Consider the following 27,526-nt stretch of genomic DNA (forward strand, 5'->3'; position numbering starts at 1 on the left):
ACCATCCTTGTTAATGTGGGACATCCTGTGGGGGAAATGTATCTTGGGCACAGCATTGTTTGAAAGGGCCCTCTCCTTCCAGAAGTGCTAAACTGAATGCTTAAATCCAAGGCTACCTAGCATGACATTTCTCCAGAGAGAGAGATAAAACATTTTGCTCCTGTTTACCTAAGAGAACCCCTTGGCTTCTTGTCACAACTTCTTACTTCTTCACCAGCTTTGCTCTCTACTCGATGCCTTGAGCTTTGAAGGTCTGCTTCCACAACACACACACAGAGGGAGGGAGGGAGGGAGGGAGAGCGAGGGAGAGAGAGAGAGAGAGAGAGAGAGATGGTTACTTCCTCTCTTCTTATTGATTTTTCTGGCACAGCCCAACTAAAAAGGGCACATCTCTTCTTGGCGAAAAATAGGTAGACAGATTCGTTTCTTTGCCTCCTCGCTTGAAGGCAGGAAAAGATTCAGCACACCTCTTGGAAACATTCTCCAATTTTAGAAGAGAAAAAAAAGTGATTGAGTGAAATGTAGAAGTGCAAGCAGGAAAGATGTTGAAAGAAACTTTGGCCAGAGAAAGCAAGAAAAGAAAAGCGAATATTTTTAACCCGACCGACTGGAGTGGAGAACTCAGTCCATCTCACTAAGGAAACTTTGCAATGTACTATTTCAATTGCCAATTTCCTTGAAAGGTTGCAATGCCACATCACATTTAAGCCAGGATTGATTAACCCATGGTTTCCTTCAATGCACTATTATGTCTTAGCTTGTAAAAAGCTACGTTGATTTAAATCCAAAATGAACAAATTTTATTATGGTTTGGTATAACACGCAAACACAGTCTCTCCCTGTCTAAGGAATGTCTTTATTTTAGTTAGAGAAGAAAGAAAGACCCAAATCAAATCTCACCAGCGTGATTCAGCATGATGCTTCTCTTCTTCTGGCTCCCATCTGGAGCAACAGTGAGCTTAACCCTCAAAGTTTTACTAGAGTTGGGTGAATGATTTACAGAAGCATCCACAACTTCATAGATGGTATGAAGCAAGCTTGTAATATCCTAGAAAGAGAACAAAATACATGTGTAAACACCAGTAATGATAGTGTTTACTCTGCCAGTAGTCACATTTTCTTATTTCCTTTACAAGAAGAGTAATTCTTACCCAACAGTCTGAAATCCTACAATTACAATTCAAAGAGCTATGAATATTTTGTAATATCACAGGAGCTCAAACCAAGGTGGGTTTCCAGGAAGGCACAGGATAGACCATTGTAAAATTAGAATTAAAGAGCAATTGTGTAAAGATTCTAGCTCAGTTAATTTGCACGCAAAACTGTTTAAGTTATCAGGATATAAGACACTTCTCAAGGGAAGGAAACGTATTCATATCCTCAATGTATATTCACTTCCTTAAAAGCCTCAAACATACCTGTTAATGCACTCATGAAAACTTATTTTACTAAATGATGGAACAAATAACCAACAAAGATAATATATTGTTGTTGTTGATAATATGTTGTTGTTGTTGTTGTTGTTGTTGTTGTTGTTATTATTATTATTATTATTATTATTATTATTATTATTATTATTATTATTATTATTATTATTATTATTATTAGAAATCAGGCATCTGCGAGTTTAGGTTAAATATTTTCCAAAAATTCCACTCTGGTCTAATTCACTTAGCCAGCTCTCAACACATTCGTATTCCTGATGGCTTGGTCTCCCATTCCCAAATAGACACATTCCCACAACATGTCTATTGTCCCCTTCTCTTCTTTTGGTTTGGATCACACAACAGTTGTGGTTTAGAAGGTGTTAGATACTATCAGTGATAATAAGTCCCGGGTCATTTTCAGTGTCACGTCAAGGTCAGCTAATGCCAGTCAGCAAATCATGGTCAAGATCACCCTAGCTTTGAAGGAGGCAGGAGTTCAGCCATATTCAAAGTCATTTTTTTCAAATACGGATAGTCCTTGACTGACAGCCATTCATTTAGTGAACATCTTCTTGGCCGCTGCTGTGTATATATGACAGTTGCAACGTACTGGGGTCACATGATTCCCTACTGCAGCCTTCTGATAAGCAAAGTCAAGGAAGAAGCCAGATTCATTTAACAACTGTGTCACCAACTTAACAACCGGAGTGATCCACTTAAGATCTGTGGCATAGAAAGGTCATAAAATGGGGGAAAACTCACTTAACAACAGCAGAAATTTTGGGCTCAATTGTGGCCATAAGCTGAGAATTAGCTATATTAGTGCAGTGCAAGAAAGCAGTGCCTCTATTGTTACTCTTGTAGTCCAGCCATTGAGAAAAGCATGTTCAATACATTATCCAGGTAGATTTAACAGGGAGCAAGTCTCTGCAGACAACTTTGCCGATGAAAGAGGTGTATAAATAACCCCGAGTTTCTTCTGCATTAAATCAGGATGGGTTCTTTTGCTTCACAACTGCTAAAAGTTGGCAGCATGGTTTGAAGGAGGCGAGGATCAGAAATAGTCTGCAATCCCTAAAGAAGGCTTAACATATTTTATAAAGAAAAGAAAGAAGAAGAATAAAGCCCCATCTCTACTCCACCCTTTCCAAGCAGAAAATTCGTGGCTCTACTTCCTGAATAATGGTTATCCCTGTATTAAATGCTGCATTGGAATGCACTTGCTGTGAGTGTTCTAAGAAATCCTGGTAAATTTTAAAAAACTGGTAGCCATCTAATCAAACAACCCGAGTTCCCGTCCATGTGCAGTTCCCTGAAAAATACCAACACTTAACATTTAAAAGCAAACGGCTTTTTAAGATGTAAAACCTCTATGCTTAATAAGATGGGCTAATTAAAAGCCTCCCCGTGTTTCAAAAATGCTGCGACTTGTAGCCGAAGTGAAAAATAATTCCAGATATACACAAATTCCTTTCTAATGTAATTATAGTTTTGCACCGACGTTCTGCATTCATCTATGCCAGAGACATCTTTCTTCAGTCTTGACTTCAAACACAACAGCTGGATTGTCTCTCTCTTTCTTATCCAAAGCCGTTTGATAGCTTAAACCCATAAAAATAAAAATAAAAATCTTGAATATGGGGAGTGGGGGGGGGGGAAGCAGAAATGTGTCTTATTCTCTTTCTATATTCATTTCTCCTTTTTTTACATCCTCTTGGTATCTCTCTTCACCTCTTCAGAAGCTCTATTAACACAGACCTCCTCAAGAAAGGCCTTAAAGCTATAGGGCATCCATAAGTTATTCACAAAGAACAACACTCAGCCTCCATAATAACCCATGGGCAACACAGTTTTCTCTGAAATGCCAGTTTTGCTCTGTAATTCACCACATCAAAAATAACACACTTCACACTTTGGCTAAGCTTCGCTCTTCTCCTAGCCGAGTCCGTCCCCCTTCCCCCCCCGCCCCCTTGCTGAATCCACAGGAATTCTGCATTCTCACCTTGTCCTTGTGTGAATTGCTGGTATAACACACTACCAAAATGAAATAGCCTACAGACAAAGTGGCAGAGAAACAATTCCAGGAATAAACGGCTGTATTTGTTATTTCAAGTGCAAGGTGAAGTCCAGACTGATGGGAAAACCTGGAAATATTGGGCAAAAACCTTGGCCTGAAAGTTTGATGCATTTTACGGCTAACGGCTGTTGTCACTTCTAAATCTATAAAGCATGTAAGCCTCAGCAAAATCTTACACTTTGCAAAGTCTTACTCTTTGCATCTTAGATCCCTCCTCGTGATAAATATGATTATCGGTCCAGCTGGATAAAAAAGAAACTGTTCAAAGACTACGCTTGTTATTTTATTGGCTTGGTTTTTACACCAACTGGAGGAGCCAGAAAGAATTTCATATTTGCAAAGGATGCTCTTGACACTCTTGTTTGAGGAATAATTTGTCTCAGATGTTTATCACTTTCCAAATTCACACTTTTAAAATGTTCCTTAAACACACACACACATACACGGACAGCGCTAATCCTTGACATTAAAAATGCCAACTGCAAAAACAAAACCAGCCAAGAATTCTACTGCAAGGATTCTAAAAGCAGAACCGTTAAAAAGTTGGGTTTATATTGAATCAAATTGAATACTTTATATGGCCAAGTGTGATCAGACACACATGGAATTTGTCTCCGGTGCAGAAACTCTCAGTGTACGTGCAAAGCAACAGAAGAATAATCATAATCATAAAACCAATATGAGAGGGGAATAAAGAAGATAATAAGAAGGATAAATAATACAGCCATAATACATATTGTTAATGTGTATTAATTAATCGGTTAATAGTAATAAATGTTCATTCAGGATTGCAAATTCAGGTAAAGATTTCAACGAACATGAACCGGTTCTGTGGAGGAGTTTGACCCACAGATCAAATTAATGCTAAAAGTAGGTTTTCCAACTCATTGCCAACGCAATGCTATTCCAGATGAATCCTCCATATGATGATAGATATCAAACTATTACTACTTGGTATGCAGACATGCATTTGAGCAGGAAGTCTCCCACTTGGATTAGCTGAAGAGAGAAAGATCTTTGAACTGACAACACTGTGGTACACGGGTCACTTGTAGTTCCTATGAAAAATGTCCAAAATATATAATCTCAAAAACATTCCATAAAACAGGGGTTTCCAAACTTGGCAACTGTGGCTGAGGAATTCTGGAAGTTGAAACCCATAAATCTTAACAGTTGCCAAGTTTGGAGAACCTTGTTGTCAGGGATGAGTGAGCTACACAGATTTATCTCAAAAACCTGCAGCAAATGAATCAGAGGCCCTAAAGAAAACCACTATGTAAAATTCGTGCTCTCCTGAGCTAGAAATATATATTGATTTATTGCGTGTACAACCTGCCTTTTTCTCAATTTTCTTCGCCAATGTTTTTTGCCGTGTGCGGTTTTTGTGTGTAACTTGACTTACCTCACGGGTGACTCTGCCATTGTTGTCAAAATCATACAGAGTGAAGGTCCATTCTTGCCTGTTATCTTCTTCAACAGACACATCACACTGCAATTCCTAAGGCACACCCAAAAGTGCATACGGTTAACCAAAAGAAAAAGGCTAGTTTGTTGTCTAAAACATGCTTTGTCTGAAGATGCTTTTCCAAGGGAAAAATCTCTTAAGGTTCCCTTTTTTAGCAGAGATGGTTGAGAAAGTGATTAGGCTGTGGCTTCAAAGGGCCCCGCTGCAAGAAACAGATAATCTAGACTCTTTCATTAGGGCTGTCGTTGAAGACTATTCAAGGCATACTGGTAATTCTGAGAGCATTGGTCATGCCTGTTGATGATTATTAATCGAGCCATGACTGGTGTGGTTACAATGATTCCTGCTTCCTTTAATCTCTCAGAGACTTTTGATATCATCACTTTTGGTATCCTTATGGACTGCCTATGGAGATGAACATTTTAAAAAACGTTACAACTTCAAATAAGAGGTGTCAGCTTCCTTTTTCCCCCTCTCCAAAACGGCAATCATGTTTAGGGGCGATGTGTCAGCTGTTCTCCGATTGGGCAAAAAGAAGATGTTGAATAGAGCTTTTTAACCTAATTCCCTTGAGCTAGGTTTCCTGCCGAGTTTGAAACATTTTTTCAGTTTCCTTAAGCGCCCAGGAAAAACTCTGTGAAAGCTACTTGCAAAACCGCTTAGAAATCGGAAGTCAGATCCTCCGGTTTGAGAGAGAAAGAACAAGCCAATTAATCTAAAGAGAAGGCAGAAAAGATTTATGTGAAAGTTGCTACAAACTGGTTCCCCCAAATCCATCCATTGGAAAAAAACTCTTTTCACCCGTGGATTTTAAAGGTAGACTTCCTGCTCATCCTCGCTTCTGGCCCATGAAAAACACCACAACATCCAGATCCAGACAACAACACCCCGCCCAGCTGCTTGATCGAATTCTGCACAAGTTGATTTCAGATTGAAACCTTAAAAGGTTTTAAGGCCAAGCAATGCAAATAAGGCCTCTTGGTATGAAGTCTGTAAATCAAGGATGTTAAGAGAATATACTTTAGACAACGCTTTATGCAAAACCAAAGAATTTTAGCCTTCTGATTGATCATCTTTTCCGGCAATGATACGTTCAAAGATTCTGCTGATGTTGTGTCACTGGAGCCTGACATGAAATAAAAAAACATACAAGCAGTCCTCCACTTACAAACATACAGGCAGTCCTCCACTTTCATTTAATGAGTGTTTGAAGTTACCCCGGCATTGAAAAAAAGATGACTTATAACCAGTGGGGGGATTCAGATATGTGAACAAGCAGTTCTCTGTGTGGATGCCGCTTCCGGAAGTCCATTCTGGGCCTGGGCAACAAAAAATTAGCTACTGGTTCTGCCGAAGTGGTGCGAACCGGCCGAATCCCACCACTTATAACCATTTTCCCCACCTATGACCGTTGCAGCACCCCTAGGGTCACATGATCCAACATTCAGACGCTTGGCAACTGACTCGTATTTATGACGGTCGCAGTGATCCCCGGGGTCCCGTGATCCCCATTTTGTGGCGGCCTGACAAGCAAAGTCAATGGGAAAGCCAGATTCACTTAAGAACCAGGTTACTAGCTTAACCATTTCTGTCCTTCGTTTAACATCTGCGGCAGAAAAGGTTGTAAAATGGGTCAAAATCCACTTAACAAATGTCTTGCTTAGCAACAGCAATGTTGGGATCGATGGTGGTCGTCACTCGAGAGCTACTTGCATTAAAATCAAATAAAAATGGCCAAAGTCTGAGACATATCATGGAAATTATTTCCTTAAGTTTGGGTTTTGACAGCGGGGTCCGGCCACCATTTTGGAACACAGTCTGGGGATGCCTGAGAAGAGCTAAAACTCAACCTTGTATCCAAGAAGACAAGGACCAACTCGAATAAAGTAGTGAATCACTACAGTTGTTGAGTTAGAAAAATGGTTGCTGAGTGGCTTACTCACGCCCTTTGCTTGTCAAAAAGTCGCAAAAGGGGATGGCGTGACCGTGGGACACGGCAACCGTCATAAAGATGAGTCAGCTGCCAAGTGTCCGGATTTTGATCACGTGGCCATAGGGATGCCGCAACTGTGAAAAAAACGGTCACAAATCGCATTTTTCATAAGCCGTGGTAACTCCGAACGGTCGCTAAATGTGACCGTTGTACATGGAGGACTGCCAAGAAAAGATCCTGAAAGGACTCCTGTTGTTTATACCTGGCTATGGTAAGAATTGAACGAGGGACTTTCCACTTCAGTCTTGTGTTTCCAAGGAGGAAAAAAAAACAGTTTGCACAACCAAGGCCTCACCTCAACTTTACAGGACCCTCCTCACCTTACTTCTGTGAAACTCTCGCGGGGGGGGGGATGGAAGTCAAGGGGAGCCAAGCAAGGCATGGGGGCAATGAGAAGAAAAGCGGTGGCACTCAAGGAAAATAAACAGTTCCAAATAGCTCTGGCAGGATGGAAGAAGGCCTGAAATACCTCCTTGATCTGCTGACTTGAAACCAATTCCCTACAGCAGTTAACGGCAGAGCCCCTTCTTCCCCTGCTGAGTTCAAAGGCAGCCGTCTCTTGCTTGTTACAGGCCCGGGCTTGAAAGCTGCCAAAAGACCCCTACACAGTTGTGGAAGTGGAGGTTCAGATTACACAAACATTCTTCAGCGTCCTTAAAAGCCAAGGCGTAGCCGCCTCCGCCTCCGATTTAGACCTCTTGACTGTCATATTTCAGACTCCTGGGTGCCATAAAATGAAAGCCTCTCCTGTGTACTCAGCCCCTCTGCTTGCGCCACTGAGGAGCTCTGATCTCAAAGGCAAGCGGGTACCTATCTCTAGGCTTCCCAAGGGAGGAGACAGACCCCTTGCACAACCCAGAGATCGAAATCAGCAACGTGCATCGTTATGGTTGGACAGACAGATGTCTAGGGTGCATCTTTCATTCTTATCCGCCTATCATCCTTCCCGAGGACCTGGGATAGGCAGATGTTGTTCTTTGAGGGTGTTAAAGATAATGTTACAGGGCGGAAGCTGATCCAGGTCAAGCTGCCTTTTGCAATGGACTGGTGAATTTGTCAGTGCTGATGCTGATGACGACGTTCAAGTGGTGTTCCAGATGTTTCAGGATCGAACCAAGGCACCAATTATTATTAGCACTATCTTTGCCATATACATTATACTTCTATTTGCGAGGGTTTATATTTCGGGATTTTCTCCAGTTGTTTCTCTTCTGTACTGCCCGAGTGCACTATCCAGAGTTTTTTTGTCTTTCTTATCATCAATTGTGAATAAGAGGAGTTATGTGGGGAGGGGGGGAAGGAGAGAGGGAGGAAGGAGAGGGAAGCAGGAAGGAAGGAAGGAAGGAAGGAAGGAAGGAAGGAAGGAAGGAAGGAAGGAAGGAAGGAAGGAAGGAAGGAAGGAAGGAAGGAAGGAAGGAAGGGGAAGCAAGAAGGAAGGAGAGAAAAGAAGGAAGGAAGGAAGGAGAGAAAAGAAGGAAGGAAGGAAGGAGAGGGAAGCAGGAAGGAAGGAAGGAAGGAAGGAAGGAAGGAAGGAAGGAAGGAAGGAAGGAAGGAAGGAAGGGGAAGCAAAAAGGAAGGAGAGAAAAGAAGGAAGGAAGGAAGGAGAGGGAAGCAGGAAGGAAGGAAGGAAGGAAGGAAGGAAGGAAGGAAGGAAGGAAGGAAGGAAAGGGAAGCAAAAAGGAAGGAGAGAAAAGAAGGAAGGAAGGAGAGGGAAGCAGGAAGGAAGGAAGGAAGGAAGGAAGGAAGGAAGGAAGGAAGGAAGGAAGGAAGGAAGGAAGGAGAGGGAAGCAGAAAGGAAGGAATCTTAAAGCCACTCGAATCATGGAAACCTCATTGACTGTGTTAGATATCAATGAAGCTACATGAAAAGTCCCTGTTTTCTCAAGGATGTCTCTCTGTTTGATTCACTAATTCTATTTTGAAAGAGCAATCAAGGAGGCACAGGGTGGGGGGAAGTAAAGATGAAAGCCTATTCTTTTCCAACTTCAGTTATCAGTCCTGGAACAATTTTGGCAAGATCACTACCGGCCTCTGAAGACTCTTAATCTGTCCACTTAGCTGAATTTATATCAAGGAGGAGAATTAGATCACTGAGGTACTTGTAATTGGCTCTGTTTACTCCCAGCATTATCTGTATCTTCTACAGCAACAACACACTGATCACCTTTGGCAAGAATGTAAGAAAAGAGAAACTCAGAGAAAGAAGCGTAATGACAGCCAGCAGAGAAGATTCATTAATGCCAAGATATGAGACATTAGAATAATATGTATAATAATATATTTAAATTTTGCCACAGTTGGCATCCCTGGTGCTTGGTTAGCACTTGAGAAAGTTCTCCTCATGTGAGCTCATGGAACTTCACGGAACTCCTGCACGCACAAGAACACACCAAACAAAAGGTTTCCCTTGAACCAAGTTTGATTCCTAGTGATTTCCTGGAATGAGCTACGTTTGGTTTTTTTTTCCAGTTTCTCAGTCAAGTCTACACTCCTGGTGGTCCTGATCAAGTCTGATCCTGCTTAGCTTTTCCAGATCAGCTAAGGGCAGCCAGTGCTGCAAGCCAATTGGCCATGAACCTAGAGCTTAATTCACAACTGTAATGATTCCATGCGACATAACTGGGGAAGCTTCACATAAACACACATGCCCCACTATAATTAAAGTGTTTAATTAATAAAGATATTGAGACTGTAGAAAGAGTGCAGAGAAGCCCAACAAAGATGATCAGAGGACTGGAGGCTAAAAACATACAAAGAACGGTTGCAGGAATTGGGTATGGCTAGTTTGATGAAGAGAAGGACGAGGGGGGGACATGATAGCAGCCTTCCAATATCTCAGGGGTTGCCACAAAGAAGAGGGGGTCAACCTCTTCTTCAAAGCACCTGAAGGCAGGGCAAGAAGCAATGGATGGGAACTAATCAAGGAGAGAACCAACCTAGAACTAAGGAGAAATTTCCTGACAGTGAGAACATTTAATCACTGGAACAATTTGCCTCCAGAAGTTGTGGGTGTTCCAACACTGGAAGTTTTTAAGAAGAGATTGGAGAGTGATTTGTCCAGCATGGTAAGGGTCTCCTACTTGAATAAGGTGGTTGGACTAAAAGACCTCAAGGTCCCTTCCAGCTCTGTTATTCTGTTATTCTTTTGGTTGCTCAAGATGCTTTTGTAAACAAAAGCTGGAATAATCTTCTCAGGAGTTGCAAAGTTTTTGAACTTTGAGAGCAAACTCTGCTTGTCCCATGGAGCAACTTGGATTCTTCAAAGGTCTGGTCTCCTAATTAAGTAAAGTCAATCAACCACCCTCAAGAAACAGATTGAGATATGATGATATAACAACCTGGAGAGGTCTGCCCATCATCTGAACCAAGCTCTCCCTTGTCCTACTGGTTGCTGCCTCATTGTCAGTTTGGAAGTATGATTCAACTGCTAGCATGGTGGCCTCTTGTACGTACAGCAGGAGATGGAGGAAGAAAGCATGATTATGGGGTCACCTCCAATTCTTTCCAAATCTGTCCTTTTCCAGGATATGGATTCTAGGCAATCACTTTGCAACTGCAAACACACAACATAATCCTCCACAATGTTTATTATGCACTCCCAAATAGGGCAGAAAGCTAGCAGTTCTCTGAACCCTTGAAGAGTCTTCTGTCTTCCAGGAAAACAGGGCATGCATTGAAGGAGGCTTGTGAAATGTTTCAAAGACAAAACATTTCAAGACTCCAAATGCCGTTTCAAGTTCAAAAATGGGTTATTTCATCGTTTCTGGAAGCGTTCTGATGTTGTTCCAACTCTCCTGGAAGAGTTCCAAGTGCAAACCAGAGCTGTCTTGACCTCAGAACACTCCCCAAATATTTGGAAGAAGAACAGCAATTGCTGTTTTGAACGCCGCTTGCATTTGCAAAACCACTAATATGGAGCCGATTAGGAGTCAAATTGGATGGGAACGGCATCTTTTGAAGATCTCAGAGCAACTGGCTGCCCTAACAAAAGGACGACATGCTTTTACCTCAAATTTCAGCTGCTTCTTGGCATTTGTGCGGACGTCGGCTTCTTTTTCAGCTTTCTTTTCCTCACCGCTGCGAGCTCCGTCTGTCTTTTCTGGAGGCAGAGCAACTGGGGGTGAAAGAGAGAGGCAGAGTTAAGGAGAATGCTCTAGATGTTGGGTTGAGTTTAGCTGTAGGGATGCACAAAACACCAGGTTTCCCCGAAAGTAAGACCTACCCTAAAAATAAGCCCTAGCTTGATTTTGGGGGTGGGTCTAGTACAGGGGTAGGCAACCTTGGCTCTTTGATGACTCGTGGACTTCAACTCCCAGAATTCCTAAAGCCAGCATGGCTCAGAGCCAAGGTTGCCTACCCCTGGTCTAGTAGAAGCCCTACCCAAAAAATAAGCCCTAGTTTGGGGGCGAGGCACAATCAAGCTACGGCAGGGGTGGGTAGGGGTGTGAATCTGCCCCACACACGCCACACTCACCTTGCAGCCAGGCCTCTCCTCACCAGCCCTCTTCTTCTGTGGCGTTTTCTGCAGCCAGGCCTGCATTTCTCAGTCACAGGCCTTCCAGAAAGGCATGAGTGCAAAATGGAGGCTGGAATGCAGCTGCAGAAGAAGTGGACCTGCTGGGCAGGGTCATCAGTGCCAGAGGTGGGTATAAAAAGACACCCCCCAAAAATAAGACCTGATGCCTCTTTTGTAGGCAAAAAAAAAATATAAAAATAAAATAATAAGACCTGGTCTTATTTTGGGGGAAACACGGTAGCTCAACCTTGCTCCGAGTGCAAAAGAGACGTGTTGAGCATCCTAAGCACGAAACAAACCTTTTGGAGTTTTGTTCTAAGCCTGACACAGAGCACATTTTTCCCAGCATGGAGCCCAGTTTAACTCTATTGAGAGATGCATTTTCCAGTGCAAACTCTTTGCACCTCAATACATTCAAACTAGGAGCCCAGAGAGCTTTCTTCTGAACATGACATAGAACCTATTTAAAAACCCATATTTGTCAACTATGTTAAATTTTGGCTTCATTTTCATCAACATGGTACAACCATGAATTTTACATGGAGTTCTGCTGAGAACAGTAGCTCCCTAACTTTGACATCCAAAATATAATTTGATTTAACAGGTTACAATATTGACAAAGGGCTCTACTCGCTATGGAAATGCCCTCCGGATGAAAAAAAACGAGCTTTTTTTTTTAAAAAAAAAAAAATAACACACAAAGGTAAAACAAAAGTGAATTTTAAAAAAGAAAAAAGAAGAAGTATTAAAGTATTCTCTACTAAGAGAATAGACTTGTTACAACTTGCAGGAACACATTCATTTCTCATTCAAAGCCAACAGAAAGCATCAACCAGTCCACACATAAAACTAAATTGGATTTTTTTTTTAAAAAAAAAAAAAAATCTTAATGCCACAGTGCTTTGGTTTGCACACAGAACTTGGTTTGCACACCACTGCAGTAAATCCTTCAAACAAACAAGCTGCTTTATGGGTTAATGTTATGCATCAGCACAAGTTATATTTGATCCTTCATCAGCCTTAAATTAAGTTTCTGTGTGAGGGCAAGGTAAGGGCAACCAGAGAAGAAGTCTAAAAGAGAATAAACGCTCTTGGCTCTAAGCTCTGCAGCATAATCTTTCTCTACGTTCAGAAAGATAAATAAATCATTAAAGTAACACATTCTGGCAGGTAAAAACTGTGCTGTGACAAATTAGGTCCTTCACATATAAAAAGTAAAGAATATCAGAAAGATGACGGAGAAGGAAAAGCTTGCCATATAAATGTCTTGGACATATGTTTTGATATGGCGTGCAGGCAAAGATCTCTTCTCCATTTGGCCTGCAATTTGGTTGCTGGAGCTACTTGTAATTCTGTATTTGAAGAGGCAGCGCAACGTCACTTTTCCCAATAATTTCCCCCTTTCTGTCTGTCTCACGTACTTGCAAACCAAGTGTCAGAAAACAGCAGCCCCATAGCTAGTCAGACGTCTAGTAAGAATTCAAGAATTCTCCAAGGCACCTGAAGGCAGGAGAACAGACCATGGATGGAAAATAATCAAGGAGAGAAACAACCTGGAATTAAGGAGAAACTTCCTACAATTAATCAGTGGAACATCTTGCCACCAAAAGTTGTGGGTGCTCCATCACTGGAGGTTTGTAAGAAGAGATTGGACAATGATTTGCCTGAAATGATATAGGGTTTCCTGCTGAAGCAAGGGGTTGGACTAGAAGACCTCCAAGGTCCCTTCCACTTCTGTTACTTTCTTATTCTGCTAGTTGCCCACAGGCTCAGATATGGTCACAAGCAAATCATGACTCCTTTACAAGAAATCAAACCAAGGATGACTCAGAGGTAATCCTTGAGTTACAACCATTCATTGGAAGTTACAACGGCACTGAAAAAAGTTGACTTATGACCAATGTTCACAATTATGACTATTGCAACATCCCCCTGGTCATGTGATCAAAATTCAGATGCTTGGCAACTGGCTTCTTTTCTTGCAGACGTTTCTTACGCAAACTAGGTAACATCATCAGTGCTAGTGAGGAGTGTGGTTTGTTGTCATTTTATATTCTGGTGGCTTGCTCTGTCAGTGTTGGTGAGGGTGGTCTTAAAGATTCCTTGGTTGGGTTGTTTGCTACCTTCAGGTGCTTTGGAGAATAGCTTGACTCCCTCTTCCTTATGGCAGCCCCAGAGATACTGGAACATGTCTCTCCTAGTCCTTCTCTTCATTAAACTAAGGTAAAGGTAAAGGTAAAGGTTCCCCCGCACATGCGTGCTAGTTGTTTCTGACTCTAGGGCCCGGTGCTCATCTCCGTTTCAAAGCCGAAGAGCCAGTGCTTGTCCGAGGACGTCTCCGTGGTCATGTGGCCAGCATGACTTGACTAGATGCCAAAGGCACACGGAACGCTGTTACCTTCCCACCGTAGTGGTCCCTATTTTTCTACTTGCATTTTTACGTGCTTTCGAACTGCTAGGTTGGCAGAAGCTGGGACGAGTAACAGGCGCTCAACTCTGTTACGCGGCACTCGGGATTCGACCCGCCAAACTGCCGACCTTCTGATCGACAAGCTCAGCGTCCTAACCCACTGAGCCACCGCGTCCCTTCTTCATTAAACTAGACCTGCCCAATTCCAGCAACCATTCCTTATATCTTTTAGTCTCCAGTCCCCTGGCCTCTAGTATGTTGTTAATGTCTATGTGTCCCTTGATGGCTGATTGTCAAGAGTGCCCGGCTTCTACAAATTCCCTGGCATTTTTATCAATTTTCTAGGCTGGTCACAACTACAGATACAACTTTTCCATAAATTAAAAAAGGCATCGTCATTTGTGGAATATAGATCTATTTCTTTAAAGCCTCTTTCAAAAGCAGCCCAGATAACTTAAGATGGACAGCTATATGAATCTTTTAAATAAACATGTACATACGTAAATAAACAGGCTGCCTAGGATGAAAGATCACTGCATCAGTCAAACTGCTCAGTCTTTGGAGTAGACAGGATAGGGGGAAAATATCAAAGGATAGCATTTTGGGCTTGAGGCAAACAAATTTTGTTTTAACACGTGTTTAACCGAAATACAGAAAAATTAAGTGCTTTTAGGCTATATGCCCTTCAGCGGTCTGTTTCTATGCATATGAAGCAACACAGGACAGTTAAAAGAGATCTGCTCACATCTCTCTCACACACACAACAGAAAAGCGATGCCCTGAAAAGCATCTATAAAGAAAAATGCAAACAATGACCGGGAAGAGTTAAGATTGGCAGCGCGACAACCCAAGAAAAACCACAAGGCAAAATGCGAAGAGTTCAGCTGGCTGCCATGTGATCTTCCACCCAAATCCTCGCCAACACTATTACATTTGTCTAGGCGAGATTGCTATCTTAAATAAAAGGGAGATCATCAAGGATCCTAACTGTCAACTCAAGAGCAGTTCAAAACAGATCCATGGGCAAGATCACTTCTGGAAAAATCTCTTCCCCCCCAAGCACATTCACACAATGAACACAAACGCATTCAGGAAACCAAACACCTCAGGTCTGCAATTGGAAAAAATGGCATAATTTTGATACTTGTGGGAATAACTATGCATTAGATGAACCAATAAAAGGGAATGTCTAGGTCAGAATTGAACTGTGGGGTCCTTGGTGCTCTCTGAGCTTTGTGGTTCGCTTGCAGACATTTCATTACCCAACTAGGTAACATCATCAGTCCTGTGCTGATCCTCCTCATCAAGCACTGATGGTAGAATAGAGCTGGAAGGGACCTTGGAGGTCTTCTAGTCCAGCCCCCTGCTCAAGCAAGAGAACCTATGACATTTCAGACAAATAGTTGTCCAGTCTCTTCTTAAAAACTTCCAGTGTTGGAGCATTCACAGCTTCTGGAGGCAAGCCGTTCCACTGATTAATTGTTCTCACTGTCAGGAAATTTCTCCTTAGTTCTAGGTTGCTTCTCTCTTTGGTTAGTTTCAATCCGTTGCTTCTTGTCCTGCCTTCAGGTGCTTTGGAGAATAGCTTGATATTACCTAATCAGGTAATAAAACCTCTGCCAGAAAACCATCAAGTCCAAAGAACACCAGTTACTTTCAATATGTCCCAAATTCTGGGTAAAATCCTTTGCAAGTGCTGTTTGAGAACATTTTCCAGACGCCCTCAAAAGAACTCTTTCTAGATCAATGTAGGCAGCGGTGTCCTTTTTTCACTCTTTGGAATTCATTTCTATCCTTTGGGTGTCCATATGCACATGCCTGCACGGGTCTATTTACTCGACATGTATGGCACATAGATGCAAAGACAGTGTTAAGTTTCTGAAACAGAGATCTGAGCTTGGAAAAAAAAGACCCAGCTGCTTTAATGCTCCTTCCCTGCTTTGACCTTAAAGCTGTATTATAAAGTAGGTTGGAAACTCTGCCTTTTGTTTTTGACAGGACTTTGGTACCTGCCAGAGGAGGCAGTGTCTGGGAAATACCAAATTTGACGGTTGTTGACATTTCCTGGGTCCTGTCTCTAAACATTGGCAAGACAGACTTTCTAGTTAACCTGAAGGGTCTGCCAATTTCTTCTTATTAACTGTAAGGCTGTCTTCCTGCCCAGAAGAACCAGTGAACTGAATGGCAGTGCTCAGAAGCACCCAGGACAGATGTTAGTCACTCTGGGACTCCCCACGCTTACCAAATCAGGCGTGCTCCCTCCTGTGCAAAAGCCCAATCACCCTTCTCCAAAATGATGGTGGCACAGCTAGTCCTCGATTTACAACCATAGTTGAACCCAACACCTCTGCGGTTAAGCGGGACATTAGTTAGGTGAGCTTTGCCCCATCTTACGACCTTGCTTGCCACGGTTGTTCAGTGAAACACTGCAGTCGTTAAGTTAGCCACACGGCCGTGAAGCAAATCTGGCTTCTCCGTTGGCTCTGCTTCTCAGAAGGTCGCAAAAGGGGATCACGTGACGCCCCAGGACATAAATACGAGTCAGTTGCCGAGTGTCTGAATTTTGATCACGTGACTGCGGGGATGTCGCAATGGTCGTAAGTGTGGAAAAAGGAGTCTAAGTCATTTTTTTCCCCAGTGATGTAATGCTGTTCGAGTGGTCGTTAAACGGATTGTTGTTAAGTCGAGGACTTGATACAGGTAGTCCTCCACTTATGACCGTTTGGTTAACCACCCTCTGAAGTTATACTACCAGGACTTTAGTGGAGGCAGGGAAAGTTTGAAGATGAAAAAAGTCTGCAGATGAATTAGCTTGTTCCACCAAGTATTTTTCTTTCTTTTTCCGAAGGAAAATTTTGGGAAACAAATACCAGCTTGCTTGAGACATTTAATTTGGGGGATAGTTAGGTCGATGTATTAAATTCCTGCTTAAGAAGCCTGTTTTTTTGGGGGGGGGAGAAAAGGGGGCAATTTCTGAATGTACTAAAACTGGCATAAGCAAACCCAATCAGTGGACAGTTTTTACTCCTTAGTCCAGAAAAGTGGGGGGGGGGGGAGGAATAAAAATGAAACTATCGTATTATCTAAAACTAAGGCTTTGGGTTTTCATTTTCAACTGAACGAGGATTACATCTTTGAAAACACATCTCATTTGCTTCTTCACAGGCTCTCTTTTCTCTGCTGCTAATTAGGAAGTGTGTGCCTCCAATGCCACGGCACAATGTTCTTTTTCTATCCGAAACTGGAAATGCAACAACAGGAACAAGGCCCGAGAAATATTACATTTCAAACACAGCGAAACGGGACTCTCGCATTAAAGAGACTAATTGGTACAAGAATACTTCCAGATTATCTGTTGCTGAGGTCGGTTAATTAATAACGTCTATTTGTTATTAGAGAACCAGGCCCCACAAAAAGGTGTGGACAGGGAGAGGATTCCATGACTGTACTGTCAATCGGCATTTTGTACTGTTGAGTTGTGCCCAAAGTCATCACAACACCAGCCTTGGTAGAATGTTATGTTCAGGATTATAGACGGCTACCACCTCCCATGAGTTCTGCATAGCTAATAGCACATTACACTTCAACCAAAACGTGGAGTCTCTCTCTCTCTCTTTGCGCATTCTGTCAGCTGATCCCAACTGGCCAATCTCTGACCCTCGCCTTTCTCAATCTGAATAATTTATTTGACTGGACAGTCAGAAGACGACAAGGGGATCACACCGAGAAGACATAAAGAATTAATAAACATTCTCTCTGTCTGCATTGATCATTAATTCAACCAAAGTAACCCACTTTTTAACTTTAGAACCCCATAAATAAGATTTTTCCCCTTCAAACACGCACTGGAAAAGAAAATTGACAGATATCATCAAAACCATATGGCAGTCCTAAACTGCTATTAGTTAGCAATTATATCACTTCAATACTAGCTCAGGCACCTAACTTAATTCTTTGCACTAAATAGCTTGATGAATTTATATAGCAGACAATCGTTTCTCTTTCTAATTAGTGGCCGGGCTGGTAATTTTTCATCAACAGCAGCAAGCTAGATTAAATGCTATACTTGACCATCGTCACCCAAGCTACTTTGATGTTCCCTTTTCCAAGCTTCAGAATACCTTTTGGATGGAGATCAGACGGCATTAAACAGAATTACTAATTAATTAAGCAAAGTTAAATTCTAAACGCTGTTTGTTCTGTTAGCCAAAAGCCTCAACAGAACAGGCTTTTCCCATCTCTACTGAGATCAAAGGAATATATATATATATATTTTCCCCTATCCTAGCCCTCCGCTCATCCTCCTCCTTCGAAAGTTAGCAAGTTCAGTTTAGAAGGATGAAATGCTGTATCACTATGTACAGAAAAGCCTTTTCACAAAAAAACCAACCCAACACAAAACACCAACCCCACAATGTTCCAAATTACTGCCTCATAAAAGAAGACATACAGCTTGCGTTGGGTCTCACGACTTGGGCAGCAGATGATGGTGCAAGAGACTCCCAAATATTAAAAAAGGGGGAGAAAACACCCTCTGGGAGATCAGCAGATGGGGCGAGGAGAAGGCGGTTTTTATAGCTCATGGGAGGTGCAAACCCAGAAATAGGTTATGGAACATTAGCTCAAGCAGCAGATGGAAAAACGCCTGGAGACTGGCAAGCTTTGGAGTACAGTCCCAGAAAAACGTTCCCAAATATAGGCAGGTTGAAGAAATAGGGTGGAATGGGACAAAACCTAAATTTAATTTAGTTCTGCCGGCTTTTAAGCTTAAATTAATGATAGGTAGCCTGGTTACTTCTCAAGTACTGGGTAATCTTTCCTTGCTATCATCTTAAAAATTGGAGGTGCCACACAAGTGGCCCTCAAAGATTTGGGGGTGGGGTTGGGGGGGTCCCCCCACATAGGTGGTCCTGGATGAAACCTTTGGTTTCAGGTATCTGTTTAGAAGAGAATATCTGAAGCTCAGGGTTGGAATGAGGGGTCCCTGGTGCTCTCTGAGCTTGGTACTTTTCTTGCAGATGTTTCATGACCCAACTGGGTAACATCATCAGTGCTAGAAGGGAGTGGAGTTTTGCACTGATGATGTTACCTAGTTGGGTCATGAAACGTCTGCAAGAAAGCCACCAAGCTCCAAGAACACTGAAGACCCAGATAGAGAAATGGCTCACAACGGGCTACACAAGAAACACAACAGGGTCCATATTCAGCTGTGTGCGATTGTGATAGCCTATCAGGACATGCATAATGAATTTCCTTGTGGCTTACCTGGGTCTGTCACACCTTTAGCTGGGTTTAACCTTGCCTGGGCCTCATCCAGTGGCTCAGGATTTTGCTAACTCCTACTTCTAACAAAAGTGGGAGGGGGTGGAGTGTCAAGAAAAGTGCAACAGGGTGAGGAAATTCAACCACACACTCAGAATAGCACAAATTGCTCTTTTGTCCTCGGAGTTGCTCAGTGCAGTTTACAGATACAAGTCCTTTCTCTCCTTCAACCCCACTTTTTTTTTACATATTTCTGTTTCCATCATCTTTTTTTATTATTTCATTTTGATTTTTGGAGGGAGGCTGTATGGTGATCCCTTTAGGGATGTTTCATTCTGAAGTTCCCAAGGAAAACTACACAACACTAATTTAAATGAAGGTTGTGCGTAGGTAATATCATTAATAATGCAGACTTTGATCCCCAACCAGTCTCTCGGCTAACTTAGATGTGCCAAAAATACACACACACACATTTGCTGTGATAACAAGAGCTCTGAAAACACCAAGATGATGGAATAATCATATCAGCCTTTTCATCAAAATTGCTTCCCATGGGGAGAGCTGTCACTGTGATCCTCACAAAGATCATCGTAAAGAAATAACGCTGGGGAGACCAGTTCTGAATGTCTTTCTGATCGCTATGAGCCATCCAAACCATCCTTGTTCCTGCAAACCAATTTAAAATTTACATTGTAAAACATACTGTCCTAGACTGATGCTCCAAACATCTCTGTCTCTTCTAAAAAAAAAGGTGCAGCCCAAAGTTCACACGCATTGTATAAAACAAGGCCCCCTTATTTTTATATGGGTAACTTATCAGCATGTCCGTATTTCGACTAGGAAAAAAAACATTGATAGGCTGTCTCACTTTCCACACAACCTGGAAATGATTATCATTTATTTGTATACCATCGTTAGCATGAGTTTTCACGGTAGTGAAGAACCACTGCTCATGCCAAAGGGGAAGATGTGAAGGCGGTTTGTACTTAGACACCTACAAATGTTTTTTCCCCAAGGATGAGCCGTTGTCCATAATCTCTTTGGATATTCATTTTAAAAGAAACCACCTTCTGGAGTAAGCTAAATTTCAGTCTACGTTATGTATTTTATGCTACTTCATTTTCTTGGAATGGAAGTTCTAGACTTAACATTCTAAGTCCATCCTTATTCCCCCACAAAAAAATACGTTGAGATTGTTAGGAAAGTTTTGCTCTAAACCACTTTTCCTCAATCAAGATCTCTCTAAATGTGAGGGACCAAAATTCCAGAATCCTACCAGCCCTATGAAATCCAAGCCATCAGATTGTTCAACTAAAACCGGCCAGCTGGTTGCAAGCTTGTCAATAAAGGTAATTAATGTTTACCTGATTTCAAGAGGCAACTGGACTTTCTTTATTTTTCCTTGAAAACATTTTGCTTCTCATCCAAGAAGCTTCTTCAGTCTTCAACAAAGTCCAGTTGCCTCTTGAAAATGCACCTTTGGGACCATCATGACCTGGAATGACTGAGAATCTTCATAGACGATGCTTTAAATATACTATTTTCTTTTAACTTAACAGAAAAAGTTAACAGAAAACCAGCGTTGGAAGGGACCTTGGAGGTCTTCTAGTCCAACCCCTTGCTCAGGCAGGAAACTCTATACCATTTCAGACAAATGGTTGTCCAATCTCTTCTTAACTCACAGACGAATAGCGGTTTCATTAAAATTTAGGGGCAGAAATATAAGAAAAAAAGAAGAAGTTTGACTCCAAATAAATGCTAGGATTGTCAAAAAAAAATTACATTCCTTCATAGGAAAATAAAGCTGAGTGGTACAACTACTACGAGGTCTGGATATGATTGAGATGAAACATCTGTTAAAAGGAGAATGGAAAAAAACCCTCCCCTCCACCCCACTTAAAATACATCTCTATTTTCCATCCCTTCTTCTCAAACTTAAAACACGTGATGAAATCCCTGAAGCTACTTCAGAACTATAAAAAGTCACCTCAGTATCTGAAGCCAGTCAGAAACTCCACCATTCACGCTGAGCTTTTATGAAGAGCAGATTTTAAGAGGAAGGAGGGGGTGTGTGTGTGGAAAGCTATAATCTGTCAAGGTAACAAAGGCTACCTTATTCTCTGCTTGTTGAGTAAAACTGAGGTGGTGGGGGTTTTTTTTGCAGCTACCCGGAAAAAAATAAAAGTTGAAACACACATACAGTAATAAGGTCCCTGACAGTTTTCAATGCTCTTCAAACTAGGACCCCAAGCTGGCTGAAGTTCTTTCCTCCTCCCCCCCTTTGGTTTTTCTGCCCCACACTTGCTGTTAAGCATTATTTGTTACAGTTTTCCCCAAGTACAATGGGGTTGTTGTGTCTGGAAAACATTCACACACACACACACACACACACACACACACACACACACACCCGCCGGGGGCTTACAGAATTTAACCAAGCCATAGGAACGTTATGAAAAGACAGCTTGCAAGTTCTCTCCTCCAATTAATTCTTGCTCTTTTCCTTTGGGGTTGGGGTGGGGGGGTGGCAAAGGGCTCTTATAAAGGCATTCCTGTGTGCATGTGGACCCCGCCCCTTTTCATAGATTCTTGACTTACAAATTCACTGCGCCGCCCCCCCCCCCCAGATTAGAGAAACTGGTGGGTTTCTGTTGTCCTTCTCAGAAATACATAGAGATGGAAGTGGATGTTTTGCTCAGGACTCCGAATAAAAGCATCCTTAACAGAAGACTTCGTACAGGCAGGTCCTCAACTTACGACCTCAACTGAGCCTCAAATTTCTGTGTCTGATTGAGAGAGTTAAGTGAGTTTTGCCTCACTGTATGACCTTTTTTTCCACCGTGGTTATGCGAACAAGGTTGTTAAGTGAATCTGGCTTCCCCATGGTTCACATTTATAACGGTTGCAGCGTCCAGGGCTTGGGTGATCCCCCTTTTGCGACCTTCTGACAAGAAAAGTCAATGGGGAAGCTAGATTCACTTAACAACTGCGTTCCTAACTTAACAACTGCAGTGATTCACTTAACAACCGTGGACAGAAAGGTCGTAAAATGAGGGAGGAAACTCACTTGACGAAGCAACAGAAATTTTGGGCTCCATCATGGTCGTAAGGCGAGGACTACCTGGATAGAGATGACCTTGGGGAAGGAATGGATGACCTTTGATGGGACACGAAACAACAACTCAATACTGGGAAAGTGGAAAGCCCAAGAAAAGAGGAGGAGGAGGATTTTATCTGGCATTCAGAAAGAAATACCAACGACAAGATTCTTAATATTATGCCTTAATTTCAGTACGTGGGATACAAGAAGACACACACACACACACACCGTCTTAAAAAAAAAAGAGTTGTCCCCAAAATACTAGGACGTCCAAGGATATAAAAAAAAAATCAAACCAGAGAAAAGTTAAATTAGGGAATAATAGTCAGAAGGCTTCTATCTTCCTGCTGTAGGATAAACAAAATAATTCAGCTGCAGCTGAGCCTCTTGTCAAATCTAAGAACTGAGTCAACAACCTGTTTTTGTGGCTGAGAGCTTTGATGTTGGTTTTGTTCTTTCCACAGTTTAAAAAAGGAGGACTTTTACTAAATACGGTTTTAATCCCAGATTCCGGAGCCCTTTTGCTGTGGCCCAGTTAAGCCAGTTAAGAAGGAAAGGATTTGATTAAGCTTTGCAATCCAACCTTAGAAATTAAATCCAGTTAAATGATCTTCTTCTTCTTCTTCTTCTTCTTCTTCTTCTTCTTCTTCTTCTTCTTCTTCTTCTTCTTCTTCTTCTTCTTCTTCTTCTTCTTCTTCTTCTTCTTCTCCTCCTCCTTCTCCTCCTCTTTCTTCTTCCCCCCCCTCCTTCTCCTCCTCCTTTTTTGGTAATTTAGGCTGCTGGTGCTTACTGGTGGTAACTCCCTAAAATCTGGTAAGTCATAGTCCCAATTTGAAAGACAATAAAAATAATTCTACTGCTTATCTAACGGGTGCTTTGTGTGATCCCTACAGTTCTTCTACAATACAATTTCTCAGATGAAGCACCAGTACATCACCAGATGCTCTAAATGTTTGGGAAGTAACATATCCAAAAAAATACTTTGGGGGCTGATCACAAGGCAAGTAATACACAGGTCAAACAAGAGCAGCTCCATCGTCCACTAGAACATAGAATAATTAGGTTGGAAAGGACCTTGGAGGTCTTCTAGTCCAACCCCTTGCCAATGGCAGGAGATCCGATACCATTTCTTTGGGCTTGATAGGATGGATACATGTGATCCTATCACGTCTATCCCTCCCATTGATATATCATTTCAGAGAAATCCAGAACATCAGGAAGGAATTGTCATAGATGACTGATTCACAAGAAAGAAGAACTATGTAATGAGCTGTATCAGTTCATTTGAATCGGGATTTGTTGAATAAGTTACTACAGCTGTAAGCTGGCCCATAAACCACAATGGCCAGATTCATACAGCATCTGAAGCCAAAACTAAGAAATTACATTATGGTCAGCAAACTATGTGAATTCTGGTTCCATGAAAAAAAAAATATGAGCCTCCCTTCCCTACAGCAGAGCTACAAGGCCAATCTCCTAAGTTTCAGAAAACTGGGAAAAATGGGTCATTGCAGGGACTTGGATAGAAGACCACTTGGGAAATTTTGAGTTTCAGACCAGATTGGGGTAAACAAACATACAAACCACCCTGTAAGAAGACGTCACAAGCCACCATCTTCTGTGGTATACCCAGAAAGTTGCTATATGGTCATAAACCTGTAAGTCACGAGGGATCAATCTTGACTTGAAAGTAACATGACTTCAAAGCGATTAAAGCTTTCATCTGATATTTCCACAGGGAGAAATGACGGCTGTCTTATCTATAGTTCAATGAAACAAGGCCATCTCAAATTGTAATTTATGAAGCTAGATCAGTGGTTCTCAACCTGTGGTCCACAAATCCCTGGGGTGGTGGTGGTTTGCAACATCACAGGGGGCCCACAAAGGCTTGAAGAAATGTTGTGATTTAAATCTGGAGTTAAGTCTTGGGGATCCGTGGCCACAGAAGATATTTAAACGGGCTCCATGGTGAAGAAAAGGTTGAGAACCACTGAGATAGATCATGGTATAAGGTTTCCTGCCTGAGCAGGGGGTTGGACTAGATGACCTCCAAGGTCCCTTCCAACTTTATTATTATTATTTCAGAAAATCAGCATAATCAATCACAGGTTTGGGATACTATTCACACAACACTGTAGCTAGCATTCAACTGCAATAACCCAAACACGAAGCAAAGCTGATCATCTTCAATGGATAGTACTGAACAAGGTATCCATCCATACAATAAGAAGAAGAAAAAGTAAAACATGAGAACACAACTACCAACCAATCTCACAAATACAGGAGAAAGTAAGAAAGAAAGAAAGAAAAAACTCTTCCAAGCTAAAACCTGAATTTGCTTTCCTGGAGCAGGCAACAGTTGAGAACTGATCTTCTGTGTGCATAAAGAAAGGATATCAAACGAAGAGTTTTCCAATGCATAAGAAACAGCTCTACAGCTGCTGAAGATAGGATCCGAATGTTATGCTCGTCTTAATGGGAGCTTTGTTGGCCAGGCTTCAGGTCAAAATATTTTTCTTTTCATTATAGATTTAGTGTTAAAACACTGAAATACAAAGAGGAAGGGGGAAGGGCAGAAGGAAAGGAAAGGAAAGAAGGAAAGGAAGAAGGAGGAAGGAAAGGAGAGGAAAGGAGAGGAAAGGAAAGGAGAGGAGAGGAAAGGAAAGGAAAGGAAAGGAAAGGAAAGGAAAGGAAAGGAAAGGAAAGGAAAGGAAAGGAAAGGAAAGGAAAGGAAAGGAAAGGAAAGGAAAGGAAAGGAAAGGAAAGGAGGAAGGGGGAAGGGAAGGGAAGGAAAGGAAAGGAAAGGAAAGGAAAGGAAAGGAAAGGAAAGGGGGAAGGGGGAAGGGAAGGGAAGGGAAGGGAAGGAAAGGAAAGGAAAGGAAAGGAAAGGAAAGGAAAGGAAAGGAAAGGAAAGGAAAGGGAAAGGAAAGGAAAGGAAAGGAAAGGAGGAAGGGGGAAGGGAAGGGAAGGGAAGGGAAGGGAAGGGAAGGAAAGGAAAGGAAAGGAAAGGAAAGGAAAGGAAAGGAAAGGAAGGGGGAAGGGGGAAGGGGGAAGGAAAGGAAAGGAAAGGAAAGGAAAGGAAAGGAAAGGAAAGGAAAGGAAAGGAAAGGAAAGGAAAGGAAAGGAAAGGAAAGGAAAGGAAAGGAAAGGAAAGGAAAGGAGGAAGGGGGAAGGGAAGGGAAGGGAAGGGAAGGGAAGGAAAGGAAGGAAGGAAAGGAAAGGAAAGGAAAGGAAAGGAAAGGAAGGGGGAAGGGGGAAGGGGGAAGGAAAGGAAAGGAAAGGAAGAAAGGAAAGGAAAGGAAAGGAAAGGAAAGGAAAGGAAAGAAAGGAAAGGAAAGGAAAGGAAGGGAAGGGAAGGGAAGGGAAGGGGAAAGGGAAAGGATCCACTCTTGAAATAGTCTTCCACTTTTTTAAGTGATGCACACACACATACAAACCTGGCCAATAAATGGAATAAAATAAATAAAAGGAAGAGAAAACCTAGGAACTTTCCTGCTTCTTGCCCCCACCCCCAAAACAACTCAGCGAGTGGTGCTGAATTATGCTCATCACCCGCCCAACGCAAGAAACGGGAAGAGCGGAACAAGAAGAGAACGGAAGGATTCTCAACTACAAATAGTCCTTCTAGCGGTTCTCCAGCTAGCTCAGTTCCCCCAAATCCTTAGCAACGAAGATCTTGATCACTTTATATAAATTGCTCTTCCGCCCCCCCCCACACACACCAATTTTTCCAGCTTTCTTTTTCTTCCAGGCCTTCCCATCTCTATTCCCACCCCACCCCAAATCTTTTGAGTGCCAAAGATGACTAAGGCTTGGACCCCTTATTCAACCAAAAATATTACAAGGTGGACCGTGTGACAGGTGGGATATTTCTTGGCCCCTCTCCCCAATGCACATTCAGAAACGTACATCCTTGGGTTTGGCGAACAAACAAAAAGAAAGAAATCAGACCCAGCGATTGCTTTTATATCTGTTAAAAAAAATCACCTTCAAGATGAAAATGTTCATTCTCAAGCACCTCTCGGAAAATTTCGCCAGCTGCCTCCTGTATGGCGGGGGGAGGGGGGGGGAAGAGAGAGAGAAAAAAGATATCTGTTAGTTTATTTCACATAAAAACAATATTTTTATTTGGCACTTTAAGGCAACTAGATTTGCAACCTTTTCGTTTAGCAACCATCAATAGTTACAACAGCAGCTGAAAGAAGGGACTTAGAACTAGTCCTCACACTTAAACCGCCGCAGCCTCCTCACGGTATACACAATCAAAATCCAGGCACTGGAAGGTGGGCAGTACGAATGTTTCAGTGTGCTGGGTCATGTGATCCCCATCTAGAACCTTCCCAACAGAGTCAATGAGGGGAAGCCAGGTTTGCTTTAACAACTGCGTGATTCACTTCATAATGGCAGGGATTGGTTTAACAACCGTCCTAAACCTGGCCGCAACTCACTGGACAACTGCCTTGTTAGCAGTGTAAAGTGTGGTTGTGGCTCCAATGTGGTTGTAACTCTCTGTGTTTAACCTCACAAGCTATCATAACATTGACTGTGAGGAGGAGGAGGAGGAGGAGGAGGAGGAGGAGGAGGAGGAGGAGGGAGGAGGAGGAGGAGGAGGAGGAGGAGGAGGAGGAGAAGAAGAAGAAGAAGAAGAAGAAGAAGAAGAAGAAGAAGAAGAAGAAGAGGAGGAGGAGGAGAGGAAGAAGAGGAAGAAGAAGAGGAGGAGGAGGAGGAGAAGAAGAAGAAGAAGAAGAAGAAGAAGAAGAAGAAGAAGAAGAAGAAGAAGAAGAAGAAGAAGAAGAAGAAAGAAGAATTATTTAAATAAGAAGAAGAAGAAGAAGAAGAAGAAGAAGAAGAAGAAGAAGAAGAAGAAGAAAGAAGAATTATTTAAATGTATTGGCCACCCAACTCCAATGGATTCGTTCCTCCTACTTTTCCCTCACAACAACTCAGAGAAGATGATAGTAACTGGCCCAAAGTTATCCAGGAGGTTTCTAAGATTTATGGAAGATTCAGTCTAGCGCTCCGCAGTCACAGTTCTGAACCCTTACACCTGTGCTTTGAAAAATTAGCGGTATTGCCAGCACATGTGTGTGTGTGTAGTACATTTTCATAAGACTGTGACCTTTTAAAAATGCAAACAATTCATTTACTCCCTTTAAAATAACTACTGCATTGGTGATATATATTAGTATGGAATAAGGTAGCATGGTAATTTGAAAAAAGAGCTTCTGCAGAGGAATAAAAATGTATATTTTTTTCCCCAATGTCTCTCTTTCTTT

The 27,526-nt window shown here is 42.1% G+C and overlaps 1 protein-coding gene across 1 annotated transcript in view; it reads right to left on the bottom strand.

Moving 5' to 3' along the window:
- Positions 1-27,526, bottom strand: part of NKD1 (NKD inhibitor of WNT signaling pathway 1) — a gene marked incomplete at its 3' end in the record, with an annotated part of 76,566 nt that overhangs the window by 2,701 nt on the left and 46,339 nt on the right. Inside the window, exons 4-8 of the mRNA XM_081336221.1 lie at positions 26,238-26,295; positions 10,970-11,076; positions 4,907-5,002; positions 901-1,048; positions 169-253 (exon numbers count right to left, since the gene is read on the bottom strand). Of these exons, the coding sequence (XP_081192347.1) occupies positions 169-253; positions 901-1,048; positions 4,907-5,002; positions 10,970-11,076; positions 26,238-26,295 (494 nt within the window). The remainder of the gene's footprint in view (positions 1-168; positions 254-900; positions 1,049-4,906; positions 5,003-10,969; positions 11,077-26,237; positions 26,296-27,526) is intronic.

This window comes from Vipera berus (genome assembly GCF_964194415.1).
Source record: "Vipera berus genome assembly, chromosome: 10".
NCBI lineage: Eukaryota > Metazoa > Chordata > Lepidosauria > Squamata > Viperidae > Vipera > Vipera berus.